Source organism: Prinia subflava, chromosome 15 (assembly GCF_021018805.1).
Source record: "Prinia subflava isolate CZ2003 ecotype Zambia chromosome 15, Cam_Psub_1.2, whole genome shotgun sequence".
Taxonomy (NCBI): Eukaryota; Metazoa; Chordata; class Aves; order Passeriformes; family Cisticolidae; genus Prinia; species Prinia subflava.
This window is the reverse complement of record NC_086261.1, coordinates 14666253-14687495: the sequence shown is the minus strand read 5'-3', so window position 1 is coordinate 14687495 and position 21243 is coordinate 14666253. Positions and strand designations below refer to the sequence as shown.

The 21243-nt window shown below is 39.7% G+C and overlaps 1 protein-coding gene across 2 annotated transcripts in view; it reads right to left on the bottom strand.

The window, feature by feature from the left end:
• The window catches only part of UBE2Q2 (ubiquitin conjugating enzyme E2 Q2), a 46044-nt gene that overhangs the window by 15973 nt on the left and 8828 nt on the right, over nucleotides 1-21243 (bottom strand). The window contains exons 2-6 of one of the 2 annotated variants that reach the window (XM_063412467.1): nucleotides 13823-13927; nucleotides 7082-7186; nucleotides 5441-5497; nucleotides 5151-5237; nucleotides 3276-3416 (exon numbers count right to left, since the gene is read on the bottom strand). In XM_063412467.1, coding sequence (XP_063268537.1) covers nucleotides 3276-3416; nucleotides 5151-5237; nucleotides 5441-5497; nucleotides 7082-7186; nucleotides 13823-13927 — 495 coding nt within the window. The remainder of the gene's footprint in view (nucleotides 1-3275; nucleotides 3417-5150; nucleotides 5238-5440; nucleotides 5498-7081; nucleotides 7187-13822; nucleotides 13928-21243) is intronic. The other variant, XM_063412468.1, reaches the window with a different exon arrangement.

Below are 21243 nucleotides of genomic sequence, written 5' to 3'. Positions count from 1 at the left end.
AAATGAGCTGCCAGACCAGACCCAAGGGACTTTTTTTCCTAGTAAGTAATCAAATAGGCACAAAAAATCTCACTTAATCATCCTGTCCTGTACTAGCATATTTTGTGGCTCTTCAGAACAATGAGCAGGTAAACTGGAGAAATCCCTGCTTCAAGAGGCAAACATCTTTGTTGACAACATGCCACTTGCTGAGCGCTGCAAGTGACAGAAATACCTGATGCAGGAATTCTCACGGCCAAAAGTGTTGGACATGAAAAATACTCCTGAGATGCATCATTACAAGCCTGTCCTGTTCTCAAACTCTTCCCCCCAGGGATAAGGCACTGCTGGAAACATGAAACTGGTGGTGCAGTCAGACCAGCACTTGCCACTGCCCTGCTGTACTAAGGCCACAGTGACAGGAGGGGTTTCTTTTCCCTTTCCAAGCCTCAAAATGCACCCACAGCCTGCTCTTCCTCACCCAAGTTATAGGGGACAGGAGCTGCAGTTCACTGCAGTTTTATATCTAACGTGCTGACTGTTTGTTTTCTGATCACAAAAATACTGTGAACACATCAGAACACTCCAGGAAACCTCCTCACTCAATACATTTCAGAAGACTGAGCCACAAGATCAAAAATTACCTGCTGAAACAAAACAAAAACTTCTCCAAGATAATCAACTGAAATCGAAAATTACCCAAAAAGAGCTAAAGAACACAAGTTCCATTGTGAACTTTATCCATGTTTGTGCAGAAGCACATTCATTCCTAGAAGTTAAAGTAGGTTCATACTTCCTTCAAGGATTAGACTAAAAATAGAAATGACACATTAGATTTCATAAAATCTGAAGATGAAAGTAGAGACATTGGAGACTTCTAAAGAGAAGTGCTTAAACTCCTCAGTATGAAACAGGAAAAGCTAATAGCATTATCTAAATAAGAAAGGCATTAATCTCTAAAATGACTATGTGGAGAGAGACCTCTGAAAAGCAAGCAGCAGCAAGTTGTTAAATATTTGAAGTTAATGATTCCAGTTCAAAGACCTTTTTTAACTGCAGGTAAGCAGTGGTTCTTTAAAGTTATTACAATGTTAAGAGGAGGATTAATTCTTGCTCCAAGTTACATACTGTACCACAAGCCAAATTTATTTCCTGATGCCAGCAAGAAGAATGGGATTAAGGATACTGCCAAAGACAGAAGTCATTTACAAAATTAGTAAATACACATTCTTAACTTGTACAACACATGTAAGCCCTAAAAACTCCTATAACAACATCTTGAGAAGCAGAAAAATGTCTTTAACCCTATCAGGAATAGAAGAGAATAGAGGTGCATGCAACTCTTTCCCATGAACAAGCTTTGAGCATGACCTGTAACTCCAGCCTGCACTGCGGCCAAGGGGAGAGAGGACAGCCCATGGACTTGGGCCAAAGAACATGGAAAGAACTGAAACGTTCTCTTCTGGCTGCACTGGGCACCAGTCAAACTCCCATATTATGCTGCACTTCCCTTTTCCAACAAGTGGCATGTACATGGCATGGATTTGTTTTACTGGCCTCTGCTGAGGAAACAAAGTATCCCAAAAAGCTGCAGGGCTCCAGTAAAAAAACCAGACAACGTTCAGCCACTGTCTTTAGGATTGTGAAACTCATACTGTCCTCTAAGAACCCCAGTTATGAGGACTATACAGATTTAAATTTTACTTTGTGTTAGGACACTCAGCAAACTTCTGCTCTCTCAGAGCACAGATACATTCTGTTAGGAGCCCCCTGTTCTGGCAGCATGGAGGGCCAATGAAGTGCTACTGGGTTAGCTCTTTCCTAGGTCAGTAGCACAGCTACAGCTGTTGGTTCTTCACCACCTAAGAGTAAACCCTCACAAGTCCTTGGAGAAATTATTTCAGCAGCACAGCTATTTCTGGTGACCCACAAAAATACCACAGTTCCTCAGCAGCAGCTGAATACCCTGTTCCCTGTACTCAGCTGACCTTGTTTATGCACCAGCATCAACGAGAGTATCTTGGCATGAGAAAAAGCTATTATGTAAGTTGAATCTGCTGTTGTCAAACAGAAAACCAGCAGTGCTCATTTCAGCTCCACTAAATGTGGAGGGAAAAAGCAAAAGGAAAGGCAGTATTTGCCAAATGGGAAAAGGACAGATAGCAAAATAAAATCTGCAGTTGGAAGAGGCTTTCTGCACCAAGGAAGAATGCTGACACTACAAAAACCTTTTTTCTGCTCTACCAAATTTTAGATGATTGTAAAGCAGGCCATGCCTTTCAGGCTACAAGAGGATATCTTTTCTTTAACAATTAAAGACTCCTTACTACTAGGAGTAAGTTATACACACAGAAACACACAAAACCTCATCTTCTCAAACGGTGAACATTCAAGTTTAAACAAAACCAGCAAGTGCCTATTGTGTTTATGGTTAGTCCAGTCTCAAAACCAGACTTGACTATATGGCCAAAGCAGTTTGGGACCTTATGTTTACCTCCTTTTAAACCCTGAAATGCCAATCAGGTTTGGGTGCTAACATTTTGAAACCCTTTGGATGAAGCAGATCATAAACAGAACTATAAAATTTCACATTTTACACATCTTATGCCTCTACGAAACAAAAGCTTTGATTTCTTTGGGAATCAGGGTAAATAAAATTAAGGTTGTATGACATCATCACACCCTCCTACATGCACCTTTGAGAAGCACAAGCCTCTCTGGAACCTGGCACTTGGGACAGAACACTTCTCAGCCTCTGGAGAACAAGCACTTTTTCTACAACCGCCTGCTGGCAAGATCACTCAGCAAACTCACAACAAAGCTCCAGAGCTGCTGAAGGCCCCTCACTTCACACATGGCAATAAAAAAACTGCACGACAATCCACCACCCTTCAGTAATTTCCAGGTGGCACAGCTATTACTGAAAAATAAACTCATGCATATAATGGATTTAAAGCACAGGCTGACCAAGTATTTTAAGTTACTCATGACTTTCAATACAGGTAATTTAAATTATGGCTTTAGTTTTTTTACTTTAATACAGGTTCAGCAACAAAAGTCACCCTCACAGCCCAGATGCATTCTGCTGATTCTGCAAGGAGAACTAACATTTGTAACAAAGGCACCAAGCAAGAAACAGAGGGACAACCACATGGATACCTCTGGAGATGAGCAGTTAAACAACCAGCTACAAGTTAATTTATGTCTAGGTGCATAGCAGTGGGCTTTCTTTTCTGAAAAACATCTCTATTTTCAAGTCAGAAGTATTGCAAAGAAGCATGGAATCATTAACTCACATTTAAGTGATCTTGCCTTTGATTTTTTCTGATTTTTTCTAAGATTGCAAGGTTCTCTTTTTCAATGCCTTCATCCTCAGATTTCTTCCCATCAACTGGTTCCTCCTCCTTCATATCATAGTGATCCAGATCTTCAATGTCCTACAGGAGAGAGAGAAGTTAATGGTAAATAACTTTACTGTGCTCTTCATTCAGTGAAACCTCTCCAAGGGCATGTGGGATACAGTCACATACTGCACAGCACTATGGATTTGTGATTGTTGGATGCCATTTCTATTTTGTTCTAACTTCACCCTCAACCAGTATATCCACTGGAAGTATAGTGAACCTTCATAACACAAATGAAACCCAAATTCACAACCTGTTTCTGGTCACAGAAACAAGCACAACCTCGACAAGGATAGGATTGTAGAGAATTAGCTCACTGAAGTAGGCAGCAAACTGGACTAGAGAATCCCAAAGTATCCCAAGATAGGGGGGCTCCAAGATGTTTCTAAAGGCAGACCCTTTTCCAATTAGAATCCTAGCTACACTTCTTGCAAGCAGTGATTAACATGTCTGGCAAGGCTACTGCAACCCTTCAAGAAAGTTAAATATTAGAAAACTATGTGTACTTAATTCAAGGTTAACATTTCAGCCAAAGATTAGATGCAGTAATTTTGGATTCAGGACGCAAGACAAAATTCTGTGGCCAAGCATTCTGATCACACAAGCCAACACTTTGGTTCTGTGTTCTAGACTAAGGCACTAAAGCCCCTGCCCTCAGTATCCTGAGATGGGGTTTTCTTGTTGCAGAGGAACACTCTGAGCTTCAGATAATTGCCTGAAGGTGATTCAAATGCTGGCACTGGAGAGGAGGGGAAGCATGTGAATACCTTGACATGAAAAAGGAAGCATTGCAGCAGCCATACCAGCAGGCTTTTGTTACAGAACTACCAGATATACTCCAGTATGCAGAGCTCTGCCACACCTAGGGCTGCCCTCTATGCACCATCCATTTGCATGGCAGGAAAACTCAAATTTAAGGATGCCCTATGTAACAAGAAACACACCTGGTGCATTTGACAACAGCGTTTCCTTCCGCTTAACAGACTTAAGACTGAGTCTTCTTCAAAATGCTCGTGTTTCTCCAATGACAGAGCTGAGGAATTGCAAACTGCTTCTACATTTATAACTGGGACTAGATTCCAGGTATCACTGCCTCCCACAATGCCCCTTGACAGCTGATAAATAATGGCCGAGCAGTGGGGTTTTGTACAAAGTAACCCAAACAGAAGGCAAAAGATTACTCTAGCAGTCTGCAAGCAAGCAGAGCCTTACGGCAGCAAGACATGAGCCACACCACCTTTACAGAAACACCAGCTCCAGCAAATGTAGTCTGGATCAGGCTAAATATGGCATAAGAAAGGCTGCTTCAAATTAATTTAAGAACTTGGGAAGATTTAGATCTTTTCTATAGGAAGATCATTTATTCAGAGAGAGTTGTTCATTCTTACTATATCTTCATTAAATATCTAAATCTGAAGTAGTGAGAACAGTTGTACTATAATAAGGCAATCTATAGTGGTGTAGAAAGCAAGCATCTTGGAGCTATTCTAACATGTAGCAGAAGCAAGCAAAAAGGGTGATTGTTACAACTAAAAAGCTCATTAAAGAGAGCACCATGTTGCCAGACACAGACATAAAAGTTTAGTGTCTGTTTCAATGTCCTTCCATTTCCTTCAGTTTATTACAGTCAAAACCTAGCTCACCCATTTAATGATCAGCAAACCAATTTACTCTGAGCCAGTCTGCTTCAACTTAGAGGCACTTCCAACTGTATCAAAGCCAGTTCACATGCTACTTGAAATAGGAGTTAACAATGCAAAAACTTACTGATTTGGCACACAATGTTATGTATTGTTTGACTAAAGCACAAACAGATGTCCAATTCTCTGTATCCAAGTACCTCACAGCTGAGATCTAGGTTTAAGAAGAAAATTTCACTAGTTTTCTGGTTGAAGGGAAAGCTGACATTCAGGTAAACATCCAAATTTTAATTATCTTTTCTGTTGAACTCCAGGGAGGCTACATTTTACAGTTTGGTTTAGCTATTAGCCAGACATTGCAGAGCAAAATGCCAAAATTCTACTACATTAGGACAACAATCTCATATATAGACATACCTCACCCATATCATCTTCTTCCTCCTCCTCTGATGTAACTTCTTCTGTTGTTCCATTCTGCAATACAACAATGAAGGTTCTGCATAAATTCTGCACATGCTTCTTGCTTTCAAAATCAGCAAGTCTACTCTCAAAGAGATCCAGTATATGCAAAAGTTACATGTTAAACTCCAGTCCTTTGCAGATAAGGGTAAGATGCATAAAGATGCTTTCCTGGAGTATGACAGTAAAGAGACTTTTGCATGAAGCAAAAAAACCCCAGAATGTCTCAATTAATTCCAATTAAGTTTTAAGTAGAAACTTTAGATTCAGATAAGGAACATCCTATCCTGAGACAGTGACAAATGCAACAAATACATCAAGTGGGTTACAACCCACAATCCCTTAACCGTGCAATCAGATCTCTGACTAGAATCCCTCTACATGCTACACCCCAGAAAGAAAAAACTCAATGAACTTTAGACCTCCAGAATTCAATGGATTCTTTTTCTCACTACCTAGAACTTCCATGCAGCCACTGCTACCATCATGTAGCCATTGCTATTGGACTACTTGAGGAAATATCAAAACAATACATTGAGTTCATTTTTATGCCTTTCTCTTTCAGGATACTATTCCAAGCTCAGGAAGTCTGAGCTGCAGAAATACTCAGGAGCACTCAGATATGCTTGCCCTCTGCTCACTCTTCCTTAGGCAAAGAAGGAATGACACTGCTCTAGACCAGATGAATCTTTGGGCAGAGTTACTAAGCCCCTCTCATTTAGCTTGAAACCATCTGACATTTCTGCCTAAGAAGCTTTCCATGAGTTTGTTTTTGAGTTTCACAGCACGTGTGAGACCCTTCATAAAGCTACACCCTTACAGCTGCACTGCTGAGTGGGTGCTTCAGAGAAAAGACCTATAGGATTACAATCTGGCACGTGACCAAAAATTAAGCAGGCTATTTGTCATTATTATAGTACTGTCACCACAGGAAAGCCATCTGTTACTCTACAGGAGTATTTTAGCAATCATGTCATCTTAACGTGTACAAGCAAAAGAAGATCCCATAATCTTATTAAAAATACAAAAAAAGAACAGTTACTGTCGGTTACCAGGTCTGTTTTCAGCACAATGTTTTGGTTAAGAATATCTCATAGGCCTTCAAAATTCTTAATTTTTCAAGTGCACAAGAAGTAAGCAAGGCACCTCCCTGCCCAAACATATGGCCTTGATAGCCCATATCTCTGCAAGGGATTGAAGAAGGAAAACATCAACAGTTCATCCAAGTGCACACTGTGAAACACATACTTGTCAATAAAGAGCCAAATATTTCAGAAAAAGTAAGTTTGGGAAGCACTCCAAGTGCACAGAAATTGGCTTGAACAGTGTTTAGGAGGGAATTAAACTCGACAGCACTGGTATCACACACACACCTTTCAGTGATACAGAAACTTCAAAGGGAATTGTGTAATATTGTCACACCATTATTAAATGGATTTTGCAAACAAAATTCAGATTGAAGACACCATAATACAAAAGTCTTTCATATCTCAGTTCTGGTTTGCATAAGGTTGAATCATTCCCATTATCTTGCTTCTTGGAATTAAAAAAACAACTCCTTTATTGGCATAAGAAGGTGTCCACAGCTTTTTAATTTACCTGTCCAGCTGGCAACGGCTGATCTAACATTTCAACATCTGGATGCTGAGGAAGATTATATAATCTGCAGAGGTCACATATTAATCGCTTCAGCTGCTGAAGAAGCTACAAAAAACAAGAAAATATGAATATGTTTATTTAAATCAAAGCACAGAGAAATATATTTTGAATTTTCTTCACATATTGATAGTGAACTTAAAATCAGTGTACAGCATTTCAATCTGCTCATGCTGGAATAAAATTTCTTCTGTAATCTTTGTAGTGAAGTCCCCACAATAGAAACTCAAGGACATGGCAAGTTTAACAATGACTCTCATTCATCTTCCTATGTCTCAGAAGAAAGCCACAAGCAGAAAAATAATTTGCCCTGACAGCATCATCTATTGCAAACATAGGTGTCTGAGCCACACACCACTACAGAATAAGCAAGTGGTCACATTCCATGAGACAAAATGGTCCATTCCCATTCCCCAGCTTGAATAACCGTATCTGCAGAAAAACAAGGACAGTCTGGTTTTCCATATCCTGAATTCTTTTACAGGGCCCACCAGTGAGGCAGTAGAAGCAGGACAAACCCTGTCCAAGTCCCAGGCGCCAGGCAGGCTCTGAGCTGGAGCCCAGGCACTCTGCTCGCTGTATCTTGTGTCAGTGTGAGGCACAGTGTTACTACCTCTAACTTTTGCTTCCAACCTGCAGCATTCCGTGGATTGTGCTCTGTTAGCTGCAAACTGTGCAACACCTCACACTCACTAATGCAAGCCAGAAAAAAAATTACTTCTGCAGAAACCAACCATTAAGTTTGCTCTTTGATCACCACATGAATTTAGTTGATTTCTACAGCTGTTGACTTTCTCTAGGCAGCCTCAGATTCACAGTTGAGGCTAAGACATGAAAGATGACTATACTACTGCATTTCCAACTTTTCAAGGTCTTTGCACAGCTATGTCAGGAAAACAAAAAAAGGACTGCAAAATCCATTTGTAAAAGGGTCAACATCTCACTATTGGCAAAATAATACCACACACAAAGCTTGCAGAAATTATACATCCATTTATGGATTTTTCTTCCAGAAATGAAGGAGAATTTGCCTTGCCACTTGTCAAGGGCAGCATGCAAGACAGTCATTTCTGCACACACACTCCAAAATACTTGTCTAAAACCTTGCTATTGGCCAGTTTAAATGCTCTCACCTTATCCCACTGGAATTGAAAATTTCAGTCTCTCCAGGGTTAAGAGCTCATTTCCAAGCCCAAATCAGTAGTAGTGACAGGCAAGTGTTGCCCTTATGCTATCTGAAAGCTTCAATGCCTTTCCCTTTCTGCAGCTGAATTCCACATTGTGTTTCATAGGAATGTTATTTATCCATCTGAGGCCATGAACTGAGACACCAGCCTGCATTACAACACAATCACACCATGTCTGCTGTTTCTGCTGTATCATTCATGATAGTCAACCCAAACCAAAAACAGAGCAGGTAATCAACCTAACTCAAAAATAAAGAGGATTTCACCAAAAGGACTAGGGCACCAGCACCACATTTCTTAGGACTACATACATGAGACATGACAGGTTTTGGCAAAACCCCTTCTGTTCTATAAGAATCCCGTTTCTCATCAGTATTAAGACTCTACATTTGTTTGAAGCTTCCTCGGTATCCAGAACATCAGGAAATCTTTTAGCAGACAGGAATCAGGTTCATCAACCAAAAAATTAGTTGCCAGATGCACAGGTCTTAGAACTATTGTTTTCAGTATGTGCAAGATGCTTAAAGTTACACTGCTACACATTTTGTTGAGAAACTTTTTCTGTGTACAAACATGGCCTCATGGAGAGCTGGAGCATAAACCATACAATTCCAGGAGTTGTAATTTTTCTCAGAGTCAATAATTTGTTTACATCTTCTGTGAATCATACAAAAACAAATCTAAGCAGTGAGGGAAGACTGCCACCATTGGCATTGGGCTGGTCAGTCAGCACTGGCCTTGGAAAAGCAGACACCGTATTAGATGTGCCTTGACAGAAAGACAATAAGGACTGGAGAGTTAAGAACTGCTTCTTTCACTCCCCCTTCTCCCCAGAAAACACCCTGTCAGCTGAACTGAAATTCAGAAGGGATTTGTGCAGCCAGGACCTAACACACTGTAAGCTTCCCTTACCTCCAAGCACAGCACCACAGGCAAGGAACAGGGCCACCCTCAAAACAAGAAGGTGCTGGCACAGCCTGGGCTGAGTTCCAGCTGTGCCTAACAAGAGCCTCCAGCAGCTTTTCACCTCCTCATTTCCACTGCACCACTGATCACACTACTATGTGGCAGCTTATCAGCTTTGTGGCAGATCAATTCGTGGTGTGCTTCAGCACCATTTCATCTTCAAGGGAGAGGCAGGGACCTGCGGGGATCTCCTTCCTTGGCAGGATTCCACATTGCAGGGTTAGCTTAATGCAACTCATACTGCAGTTCATTTTTATAGATCAGCTGCTTTATTTGAAGTAAGTGTCTACAATTTGCACAGGTGGTGGCAGAGTAGGAAGCTGATCCTGTCTGTACAACCCTTCCACCCCTCTTCCTAATTGCTACATTTTTCCTCCACAGGAATTAATTTAACACCATTGATCTTTCTGCCATGGATCACCATCGCTGTTATCCCTTATCCTCTGCTCATCTGTATGAAAAATCACAGGATAATTTGAGCTGAAAGGCACGTCTGGGAGACACCTGATCCAGCCCTGTGCTCTAAGCAGGGCCTGGCACGGTTTGGTATGTGTTGGTATGTACACGAACAGACTATCAAAAGGGAGAACAGATTTCTGTCATGTATTAATAATTTAAATGTATTTCCAGGATAACTTCACAGGCTTGACTAATGTAAAATGAATGCTTAACAAACACTTGGAGGCTACTGAAGAAAAGTGAGCTATCAGTACACCCGTAGATTCCCTGGAATACACAGTGCCTGAAGCACAAAGTAAACAGCAACTAGAACTCAAAACCCACACGGTAAAGCAGCAATGTGAATAGCCTGCAGAAGGGAAACCCTCAAGTAACAAAATACAACACATTTATAGATTTGTTGTATTTATTACAATTAATATTGAAATGACAAAATTTACATCATTAGAATACACATCCTCTGTAATTTTTCAGGCTGCAGGAGTTCTGAGAAGTTGGTGGTTCTTCTGGACACCATAATGCTGGTTTAGAACACAAACACCTCTTGGAATTTGGTTTCCTATCTTAATGTCCTGCACATCCAAAACCAGTTCAGAACAAATTTTTCTGAAACCCAGCCTACTCTAGAAGACCTTTTGAATGTATGAACAGATCTTCCTAATGCAGTATGAAAGCATTAACAGTTTTAGGATACCTTTGATGATATTAATATCTCGCTGGGTTCACTATACAACGCCTTGTTCCTGACTACCAAGAAAAATGAATTTAACAAGTACAGTTTAAGCACAGAAGGATTTAATTATTCTATGTGTCTCTACCTACACCCACAATATCTATATAAAAATAAATGCATCAATAAATCTTAGCCTACCACTGAGAAAGTGCTGAAGAAAGATACAAATGGAAGCAGAAGGAAGCAATAATTGTCACTTGGAGTGTGGCCACTACTTGGCTATCAGGTAACAGTGACAGTACCTCGCCTGGCCTCCCCCACACTCAGCAGCCTCAGGCAGTTTCAGAGTGAAGCAAAACCAATTCCTGCATTTTGTCTCTGCGACTCCCAGTACAGAAATAGCTGCTGCCACACTGGGAGTTTGCAAGAGACAACATTCTTCCCTGAAATGCCTCCATGTGGGACTTAATCTGACATATTAACTCAGAAGCACTGTACTTCAAGACAGCAGCTTATCCAAGCTGTAAACACACTTATGCCAGGAATTGTGTGTTTACTTTTGACATCTTCCATGCAAGTTTCAGGTCTACCCTGGGAGAACTAAAGCTGCCTCTCTGAATTTAAGCCCATTTCCGTGTTCTCTTTAAAAAGCAAACGTCAAAATAGTGTAGAGCTATACTTAACATCTCATGAAATAAGGTTTGAGGCTTCAGACTTGCATCATGTACTTCCATAATACTAAACAGAACAAATGAAGCGCAGTAAGATTTCTCTTTTGCATAGCACAGCCACTAGAAGGCAGATGGCAATTTCATACTTATGAAGTCTAAAGTTTGGCTGATTTTCAGAAAGAAATTCAGGAGACACTAGGGGCTGAAATAACTCTGTAGACTCTTCATCTGCTGACTGAAACTTGTCCAGCATTGACAATCAAGCAGCTAAGCTGTCCAAACCTGATGATATCCATGCTGATCACATTCTTAATAACCTTTCAGCATTTTTAGTGTTTTGATGAATTTTCATAGCAAAAGCAGCACGCTGGTGGAAGGCAACTAACACTGTTTCAAACCCACAGAAGATTTTCCAGGAAACATGTGTATGATTTCAACATCATAAACCAGTTTTCATTTTACCATGTCAAATGACAAGGCTTCCACATGTCAAATATTTATGCCTGAAGAGCATGTTCTTCAGTTTCCCAACAGCTGACACCTGCCCCATGTCACAAAGCAGGTAGAAAGGGCAGTGAATACCAAAGGCTAAACCAGGGTACACATGCTAGCACTGCTTTTAGCACAGCTGAGCTCCTGGAAGAGTCCAATGCCTTTTTCCATTCAAAATCTGACTGCTCCAGTAACTTTGAATTTAGAGCAACATGGCACTAACGAGCCTTCACCTGCAGTAAATTAAAACAAAGCTAGTTTGAAACATTCTAGATGATTCCAAACTGAACAAAGTGATTTTTGTGAGACTGTGATAAATTAGAATCCTTTGGACTTTTACATGTAGTCCCCTATCCCTTCCTACTCTGCTGCAAAAAGTCTCTGTGCGAGCTGCTCCATGCCATTGAAAGGGAGGGAGCTCCATGGGGAAGAGGTGTAGGGAGAAAAAAAAAAAAAAACTAAAAAGCCACAAGCCATGTCTTTGGAGCAAATAAGAAGGCAGATTTTGGAGTGCAAGTATTTGTCTCCTCAGCCACTCCCATCTGCCTTCACCTTGGCATAGCACGACGCAGGGTGGATTCCTGAGAAACCAATGGGCTATCACAGGTGTCTATTACATCAACCCATCAGCTTTTACATGGGCAAGTACAATCTTGATAGCAGAAGCTGTTTTCTTACCAGCTACATAAGTCTGTGTGCATATGCAATTCAGCACAGCAGTCCCATGCATGTTTACAACAAAGCTTTCCAGCCTCTCCAGGCAGCTGCACACAGGAAATATCTTGTTCAGAACCTTTAGGCTGAATATCAGCCACACCAGCTTCAAGGTGCACAATCTTTCAGAAAGTGTCTTTAAGCAAAAAGCTCATTTGGCCAGACTTTCTGCTAGTGCCCCTTTCTGTGTCCTTCTTGCCAAAATTTAAAGACCGAGATTTATAATATTCTCCTGAATGTAGTTCAGTTGAAATTTTAGGTTGAAGTAGAAAATACAGAGATGTACATCTTGTGCAAACAGATCCAACAAAATGCATGAAAACATTAATGTTCCTCTAAAATTGTTTTAATTATGGCAAAGCCCACAAGGACTCTCACTTTTATTAGTTTCCTAATTATTTCTGCTAGAAGTCAAATGCGTCCTAAACTATCTTCAGAAGAAAACACTTGTACATTCTTATTTAAGGCTGAGTATCCTAGATGAACATTATCCCAGTAAACATAACAAGTAGTAGGTTTTCCTAAGAAAACTATTCGAATTTTTCCCAAATCAGACAAATTCTAGGCACATAACCCATGCAATAAGCAGGATTCTGCAGACTGATTGTTTTGCATGCATCACATTCATGTCCACGAAAATAAACACAAAATATTAAAATCATCTATTAATAAAGAACACATGAGTTTGTCAGTATGCTGCAATACTTTTTGTGGCACAAACTGCATTTGTACTGAAATGTACTTCCAAGCGTTATTCAATGACAGTTTCCTACATAGAATAGGAAGTTTTATATTCACATCCCTTTCCCCTGAGCTCCCACTGCTACATGAAAAAGATACTTAAGTAAAATATAATGCTTGAGAGTTTTCAGAAATATAAAATAACCATCAGAATCTGGACACAAAGATTTCCTTTAAGTAGCAATTGTCCAGAGTCACGACACTGCTTAAATGTATCAGTACCTAAGGGACATTCTGATGAACTAGAAGCTATCAGGTCACATTTCCTTTGAAAGAAGGAAAGAATTCAAGAAACCAAGAACTCTTGGTATTATAGTCATGTTTTGGAGAACATACATTCTCAAGAGTACAAAGTTTTACCTCTACAATTTATTTCTGTGCAAAGAAAACTCTACAAAAGCTGTTTTATTCAGTAGTTTTAACATTTTCATCCACTTCACTGTTTATTTTCAGAAAACTTCACACTGTAATTACTGGGGGTGAAACTTTACTTAAATGCTTACTCTCTAAAAGAAGTCCTTTTCCTTCTTGCCTCAAATCTTTAGGATTACTTTTGGCTCATAAGTTTTTTTGGAAGAGAAAGTTGTTTTTATAAAATCCCCCAAATAACCCTAAAACTGAACCAGCTGAGCTGCTTGGTAATGTGACAAAGCCAAATAAACACACAAGATCAAATAAATGTCCAAAATAACTAAGATACCAAAATTAATAATATATTAATTAATAACAGCCAAATACCAATATTAATATTATTATAATTAATAATAACCAAAAAACTCACCAGAGTATTGCTCTTCTTAATATCTTCTAAACGCTCTAAGACTGAAGTCAGGTTTGGGTCATCTGATTCTACAAACCATATTGGTGATGAAGAGGGGTAAGATTCCTGTTTAAAAAAAATAAAAACAACACAAGACCCAACAAATAAACAAAAATTCCCAAAGCTTTTAAAAATCATTTATCTCAAAATTTCGTAACACAGTATTAATACCACCTTTTATCTTACTCTGTCAGGTAACACAGAAGCTTTTAATACCACATTTTTAGACAATGCAAAAGAAATAGAAAGAAATCCAGCCAACTGGTTCTTCGAGTATTTCAACTTATTTTTGTCTTTCTCAGATGATGGATATACATAAGAAACAGTGATGAAATGTTTAAAACCTTAGGGGCAGGTGGAGCAGGAGAGAGAAATTTACAAATGCATGTATGGGTGATAATTAGCAAAAAATTGAATCACAAGTAGTACATGTCAATGAATAAAACTGATGCTGATTTTTCATAAGAACACAGCTTCTTGCAAAGAAGAGTTGTGAAAGCAATAAAACTTGGAGTCTTTAGATTTCCTTCTCAAACAGGATCATTGAAACTCCTCTAGCACTGACCCACAGATGAAAGCAATGCAGCTCAAATGTCTTGCCTTGGAGGACAGTTCAACTGGCAGCTCACAGGGCCAAATCTGCCATTTGATCTTTGTGCTACCAAGGCTCACAGAGAACGTTCCACTGCTGAGGATTTCTCATGCAATTCACTGCAGAGCAGGAAAGGAAAGCTCACAGCACAACTCCATTCCACCCACAGAGTCCCAGAGCTGGCAGGCAGGCGCCAGGACACAGCCAGGCAGCACCACACGGGCTCCCAGGATTACAGGGGTGCTCCATTTTCCACAACAAGCCATGGGTTGGGCACGTGGAACCCATGCAGGAGATGTGGCCCACAGCTGCCCATGGATACCTCCAAGCTGCCCCTTGGCAGACCCCTGCTACAGGAAGCTAAACAGAAATCCCCTGGCTCTTGTTCAGACACTTCAAAAACCAAGTCCAATTTTCTCTTCACACAGGTGTGGTGACATTGTGAGGATGGATGATACCATGTAGCTTCCAACTCAACAGTAAGTGTCCCTTCATATCACTGATTTTAGTTATTTTAGTTATTTAACGCATTCTCTACTTCTCACCCTTTCAATTAAATTTTAGTAGCTGAGGACAAATTGCTGAACCTCAGTTTTATCATACAGATATTATCTTTGTATCCCTCAGTCTTACAAAATAATACGGGAATTTTCATTCATTCCCCTCACTATAGCTGAAAAGGGAAAAAAATCATCTTTCTCATTCCAGAAAAAATAAATTATGCTTCATTCTTCAATAGTTAACAGGCAAGGTTTAAAAATTGGAGAAAAATACAAGCAAGTCAGAACTGGCTTTTAGTAAAGTGTATTTCCTAACTGACCTTCTGTCTGAAGTGCTGAACCCTATAAACAAAGCCATACGACTAAAGGACACCAGCTTTGGCAAAACAGACTGACGACATACTCCACAGAAGTTCTGGATACAGAGGTCTAAAATTCCCACCTTTGGGAAACTGAAGCCTTTGCATAAACTTACTATTTAATGAGTTCAATTCCCTCAAGTTTGTGTCTAATTTTTTTTTTTCTAAATCACAGCTAAAAACTCCTTTAAAGTAATACATGATATTCCCAGTATCTTTATGAAAAGACAAACTGCTCACATCTTTCATCTTCACTTCAAAGCACACAATACTATACTTCGCTTGCTCTTTGTATTTCGGGATGGAAATGTTGGTGTAATCTGAAGTCATGGTAGTGGTGTTTGCCCTGCTGCCTTTCTCTTAACTTCATGAGCTGGACAGAAAAGCTTGAGTCTCAAGAACAGCTGGGTCAAGTATTCAGGCAGTGGGTTCAGAGATTCAGCAGAGATTCCCTTCCGTTGTTCCCCCACAAAACAGAGACCTTGGAATATCTGTTCTTGATTAACCAAGGCCTAACATCTCAAATACCTATCAAGAAAGTCCAGTGCTCAGCTTGCCAAGATTTATGGCTAAGGCAGGCTTACAGATGTGATTTAATCACCTTCTTCCTTTACACAACATAGTACTTGAGTGTATTTTCTCCTCAGTTTCATTTAATAGATTAACCACTATCTCTGTGGGAGAAACAAGGCTGAAGTCCCCATTGCCACTGGGTTTCTAAACTGTTATTTTTAGGAGCTAAACTACATTAAAAGTATTTCTGGTTTTGTACTTACAACATCTTACTTGTCTTTAATAACATCTTACTTGTCTTTAATAATAACCCACTCGTGAAGTCTTCTGCACTGGTGCAGCCTCCTCACCTGAGGCCTTTCCCACTGCACACTGACCTGGATGTGCAGGGGAACACCACAAGGGAATCTCTGCTAACTCTGGCCCCACTGCCTGAATACTTTTTTGACCCAGCTGTTCTTGTGATCCAAACTTCCCTGTCTAGCTCATGAAGTTAAGAGAAAGGCAGCAGGGCAAACACTACTACCATGACTTTAGATTACACCAACATTCTTATCAAGAAAGGCAGAGAGCAAGTAAAATCCCTTCCAAGATTCACCAAGCCATCTGTTTCTTAAAACCCTCAGACTCAACAGAACAAAAACATTCTCCAGATACAGTCACATTTGGACTGTGCACACATGCACCACTCTGCTAACAGGTATTTTTGGCCTTTTTTAAATCAAGCATTTTTAAAATTATGTTAGTCCAGACCTATACAAGTCTATTAATTGCAAAAATTTATAGAAGACAAACACCTGCTAGTCCTCTCTTCTAAATTGTATCTGGAATCTGAAGACTGCTTAGAGAGTGGAACTCAACTCTTCCCTGTTTATATTCCCTTTTTCTGACCATTTTATTTCTCCTTTCTCCACCTGAAGAATTTAAGGAACAACCCCCCAGTAGGACACTCCTTACTGCAACCAGTATCTATTCCAGTCTGGGGGCCTATATATTTATCTCCTCCAAAATACTTGCAGCATGTCTGTCATCAGCCAGGACATGACTGACAATACAGATCTGAACATCAAGCAATCCCACCAGGAGTTTAAATGCACTGCAGTGGCTACAAGAACATGCTGTTGCCTCCTGCTCTGAGTGAGAGCCCTTACTCAGGGTTTACACTCACTCCATTTTGTGCCCTGAAAACAATCTCCTCCTGCAGGTGAGAAAACCTACAAGGACTCAGTACTGCCTGGTTTATTAGTGTATAGCACACATGAATGACTATGTCCTAAAAGTTATTAACTAATAATTTTTTTTGTCTGATCTAACTTTTGAAACATGAATGGGAAGACTGCACTTCTCAGAAAGGCTCTTCTTTAACACTGAAAGCATATTTACTCAGTTGTATCAGAAAATACTTCAAGTTTTAGATCTTTGGAATATGACTAATTGTACATTCCAACTTTTTCACAACAGATGTTTAATATTAAAATATAAATCAATCAAATTGCCATTTTGTTGCAATGCTTAATTGTTCACACTTACCAATAAATATATTAACTTAAAAACATAAATGGCATTAAGTTTCTTTAGATCTGTAAGTAATCCATATTTTTGGAACAGCTGATTTCCACGCGAATATGAGTCACAATATTTTGAAATACGGAATTCACACATGAACTTCAAACGTTCTGAACCTGAGATATAAAAAGGCTCATGAGTTTGTAATAACCACAGAAGGCAACTTAAAGCTAAGCTTGTGGTTTGTAAGGTCAAACAACTAAACTTCACATGAGCTAATTCTGTTGAGAGAATTAAGTCAGGGTTTTTTTCTGTATCTGCATGCTATAAAAGGTAGATTTGAGCTGTTGTGTTGTGTAAGAAACACAGGCTTCTCAAAGACAAAATTTCATGAGAGGAACCCTAAAATAGCAGTTATTTTACTATTAATTGTCAGTGGCTGAAAAGCCCCATTACTGTGGGCCTTTAACTAGAGAGCTGCCATGCAGTGATTGTCTCTGATCTCTCTCAGCTGCACAGCTCTCGCCATATTCAGTATTGGAGATTTTTATGTAACTGCTGCATTTTTGCTGCTCTCCACAAGCAAAGGCAGCAGCTCATGCCCAGAGGGAGGGCTGTGGGCCACAGCAGTGGCAGGACAGCAGTGACATCACGCCTCCTGCATGGGGCAGGACAAAGGCAGGATGTTTACAGCAGCACAGGCACAATCACAATTCGTGGCATCATCACTTCTAGAGACTCTTTGTATCAGCACCAGGACAGACTGGCAGCTTTGTCATTGCAAACACTTCTGGGATAGAATGCAGCAAAAGAATTTAGCCTGCTAATAAACACACAAAATACAAAGGGAATAAAGCCCTGCAGTCCTGCTATGGGAACAATTTTAAACAAAATCATTTAGGAAAACCACTATGTTAGAAGAACACACACAGGACCTCACTGTTCAGGTATTCCATTACATCCACAGTAAGAGCTCTACTTACATTTAACAATTTTGTTAACCAAAGGGGAGAAAAAAAAAAAAAAAAGAAAAAGCAGCAAAATGTGACAGAAGATTCTGGGAACACACACATTAAGACAGCTTTTCCTGGGCAGGATCTGTCATCTAAGTATATCCTATCTAAGCTTTCTCATCCTTAACAATAAGGCCATTTCCTTGAAATGTTACATAATCGTTATCCTGCTTTCTAAAGCTACAGTGACACAATTTTGATATTAGTAAGAGACTTTTAAATGAGACCTTTCTAAATTACTACAATACAGTTAGAATTGTGATGCTGCTAAATCAAAACAAAACATCTTGCTCTCACTCGTAAAATTAGAACCACCTGTACCTGCAGTTTGCTACAGTGCAAAAGAATAATCATCTCTCCTTGTACACAGCTGAGCCATTTTATCACAGCTAAATGGTAGGAAAACACATTTAAACACATGGCTACTGCATTATGATTTAAAATCACAATGATGGTGACAGCTCTGTATTTTCTTTAATTTCCCCATCATACTAGATGGAAAAAGTGTGGGGGTGGTTTCTTTTAAAAATCCTTAGCATACTGTCTGAACAAATTTCAATCATTTTAATCTCTTTTCTGTTTGTTAGTTTTTGCAAAATCCTCACCACAGACAGAACCTAGTTCTATTCTTTTTATACCAGATAGAACTGAAACTTAGCTACTTTTCCTAACAGTCCTTCTAATATTCATTTTCTCAGACCTAAAATTTTTCTTCAGCCTCCTTTACTTACAAAAAGCAGAAGATCAAACTCCCAGGTCTTTTAATCAGCTTAGACACTCTGAGAAGGCTGGAAACAGACCATTCTTGTTGACACAAATGTCAGCAATGAGGTAAATCCTAATGGAACAAGATATCTCAGAGGTCTAATACAATCTTCTCAAGGTGAATGATTTGCATCTATAAACACATGCCAAATAATTGATTTCAAATCACAGATGGCTTTCCAACTTTGTCCATTTAATTAAACAGCAGAATCGGATCTTATATTAAGGGTCATATATACATCCTACATGAACATTCAATAAATACTCAAGAATAAACAACAATTAGCTACACTTTAGTACACATTATTTACAACTGTTAGTCAATCATTCACCACTTATTTTTCCACCTGCATCAAGCTGCCTTTAGAAGAAAAAACCCACAGAGTTAATATTAACAAAAATATCAGGATTTAGGAAGATATTCTTAAAGCCAAAGTTTAGCTTGGTGACCATAAAACACCAGTACTAACAGCTACTTAAAACAGCATTAGCTGTGATTACACAACTGACAGATTGTTTCCCATTATTAGAGGCCAAATTTTCCAAAGGCAGCTTAGGAAGCAGTAAGCATTTTCTACCACTACCAGCTCAAGTGCCAGTGAAATCCACAGGCTTAAGAATCTGTAAAAGCCAGCAGATTGTCATCTGCCCTCTCAGCCAATCCCTCATAATAATTAAGAAAGACAAAAGCATGAAGAATCACTTTCATTGAAAGTAATCCAAATTGAACTATTTCCCAGAAACCTCCAGTTACTTAAGTCTCCCGAAGTTTTATTTTCAAACATTCAGATACCACCATTTGCTGTGTTGTACAGATCAAGTCATTGAACACTACAATACTCAAACATTTCCACTTTTAGATATGAAAAAACCTGTCATTTCTTAAAGCATCTGACATGTCAGTGAACCAGAGTTCTAAAAGATGAGAAAATAGCTTGCAATGGCAGGTTTAAAATAAAATTTAGTATTTTTGGTAGCAAGGAAGCAAAGTGAATTTTAAACATCACTATCAAACAAGAGGAAAACCTTAACTTTCTTTTCCTCTGGAATTTTAAAATCATACATGACATGCTATTAACTTGCCCTAAGGTAAGCCTGTATAGCTTTACTTTTCTTCCATCCTCCCTAATGCCTGACAGGCTCAGTTCAGCAAGAACATTTGTTACAAGTCCTGTGCTTGGTAAGGCACCAAGCTCAGCTGTCTGAAATACACATCTCTCTCTACAACATATAAAATTACTGCAATTCTACTCTCAAATTTAATGGCTGTATTGACAGCTACAGCCTATACACAACAATTCCAGGTGAAGCATCATCCTTTGGTAGGATCCCTGGGCTTGCCAGAGCTTAATCATCTTGCACCTTTACAGGAAGAAGGTGAAAGAACCCCCTAATCCTGTTCTGTGTCAGTTCTGCTAATACGCTCAGAGCCGCAGAAGCCGATACCTTCAGGAGCGCATTAAATCAACACAACTAACAGGGTCACAGCTGGCCTGTCCCCCACACTCTCCAGGGAAGGAGGAAAGTGCACCAGAGTACCTTGTTTGAGAATTGTTCACGTTATTAAACACAGCCATGCTAGAGGAGGGAGGGTCAAAGGTATGTGCCCCATGGAGCAGAAAGACCATAAGAAACCACAACTCTACAGATGCCAGTAAAATTCGCTCTGCAACCACAAATTGTCCCAAACAAAAATACAGTTCTCTGTACAAACAAGATCTCCTAATTGCAGAAGGCTATCATAAAAGTAACCAGGAGGAAATGTTTGCTGTGAGTACACAGAATGGTTCTGGGGATCCCTTCTGTCTTCACAAGACCCTTCGGAGAGCAAAGCCACCACCCCACTGTCACATCAGGTGTCACAGGCACATGTGGTGCTGTGACACTGCACCTTCTCCAGCTGCCTTCTGCACGAGGGCACAGGGACCACAGCACAGCCCTGAATCAGCCAAAAGCTCAGATCATGGAACACTTTGCAATATGCAGATTCAGCAGCATCTTCATTGATAGGGACCACAGAACTAAGGAATTTCAACAGGGACAGTATTTCAATGGTAATTCACTTGGGTACAAATTATTCCAAAATCCAAGCAGTTTGATCTGTGCCTTCATCTGCAATAATTCATTAGTTCAA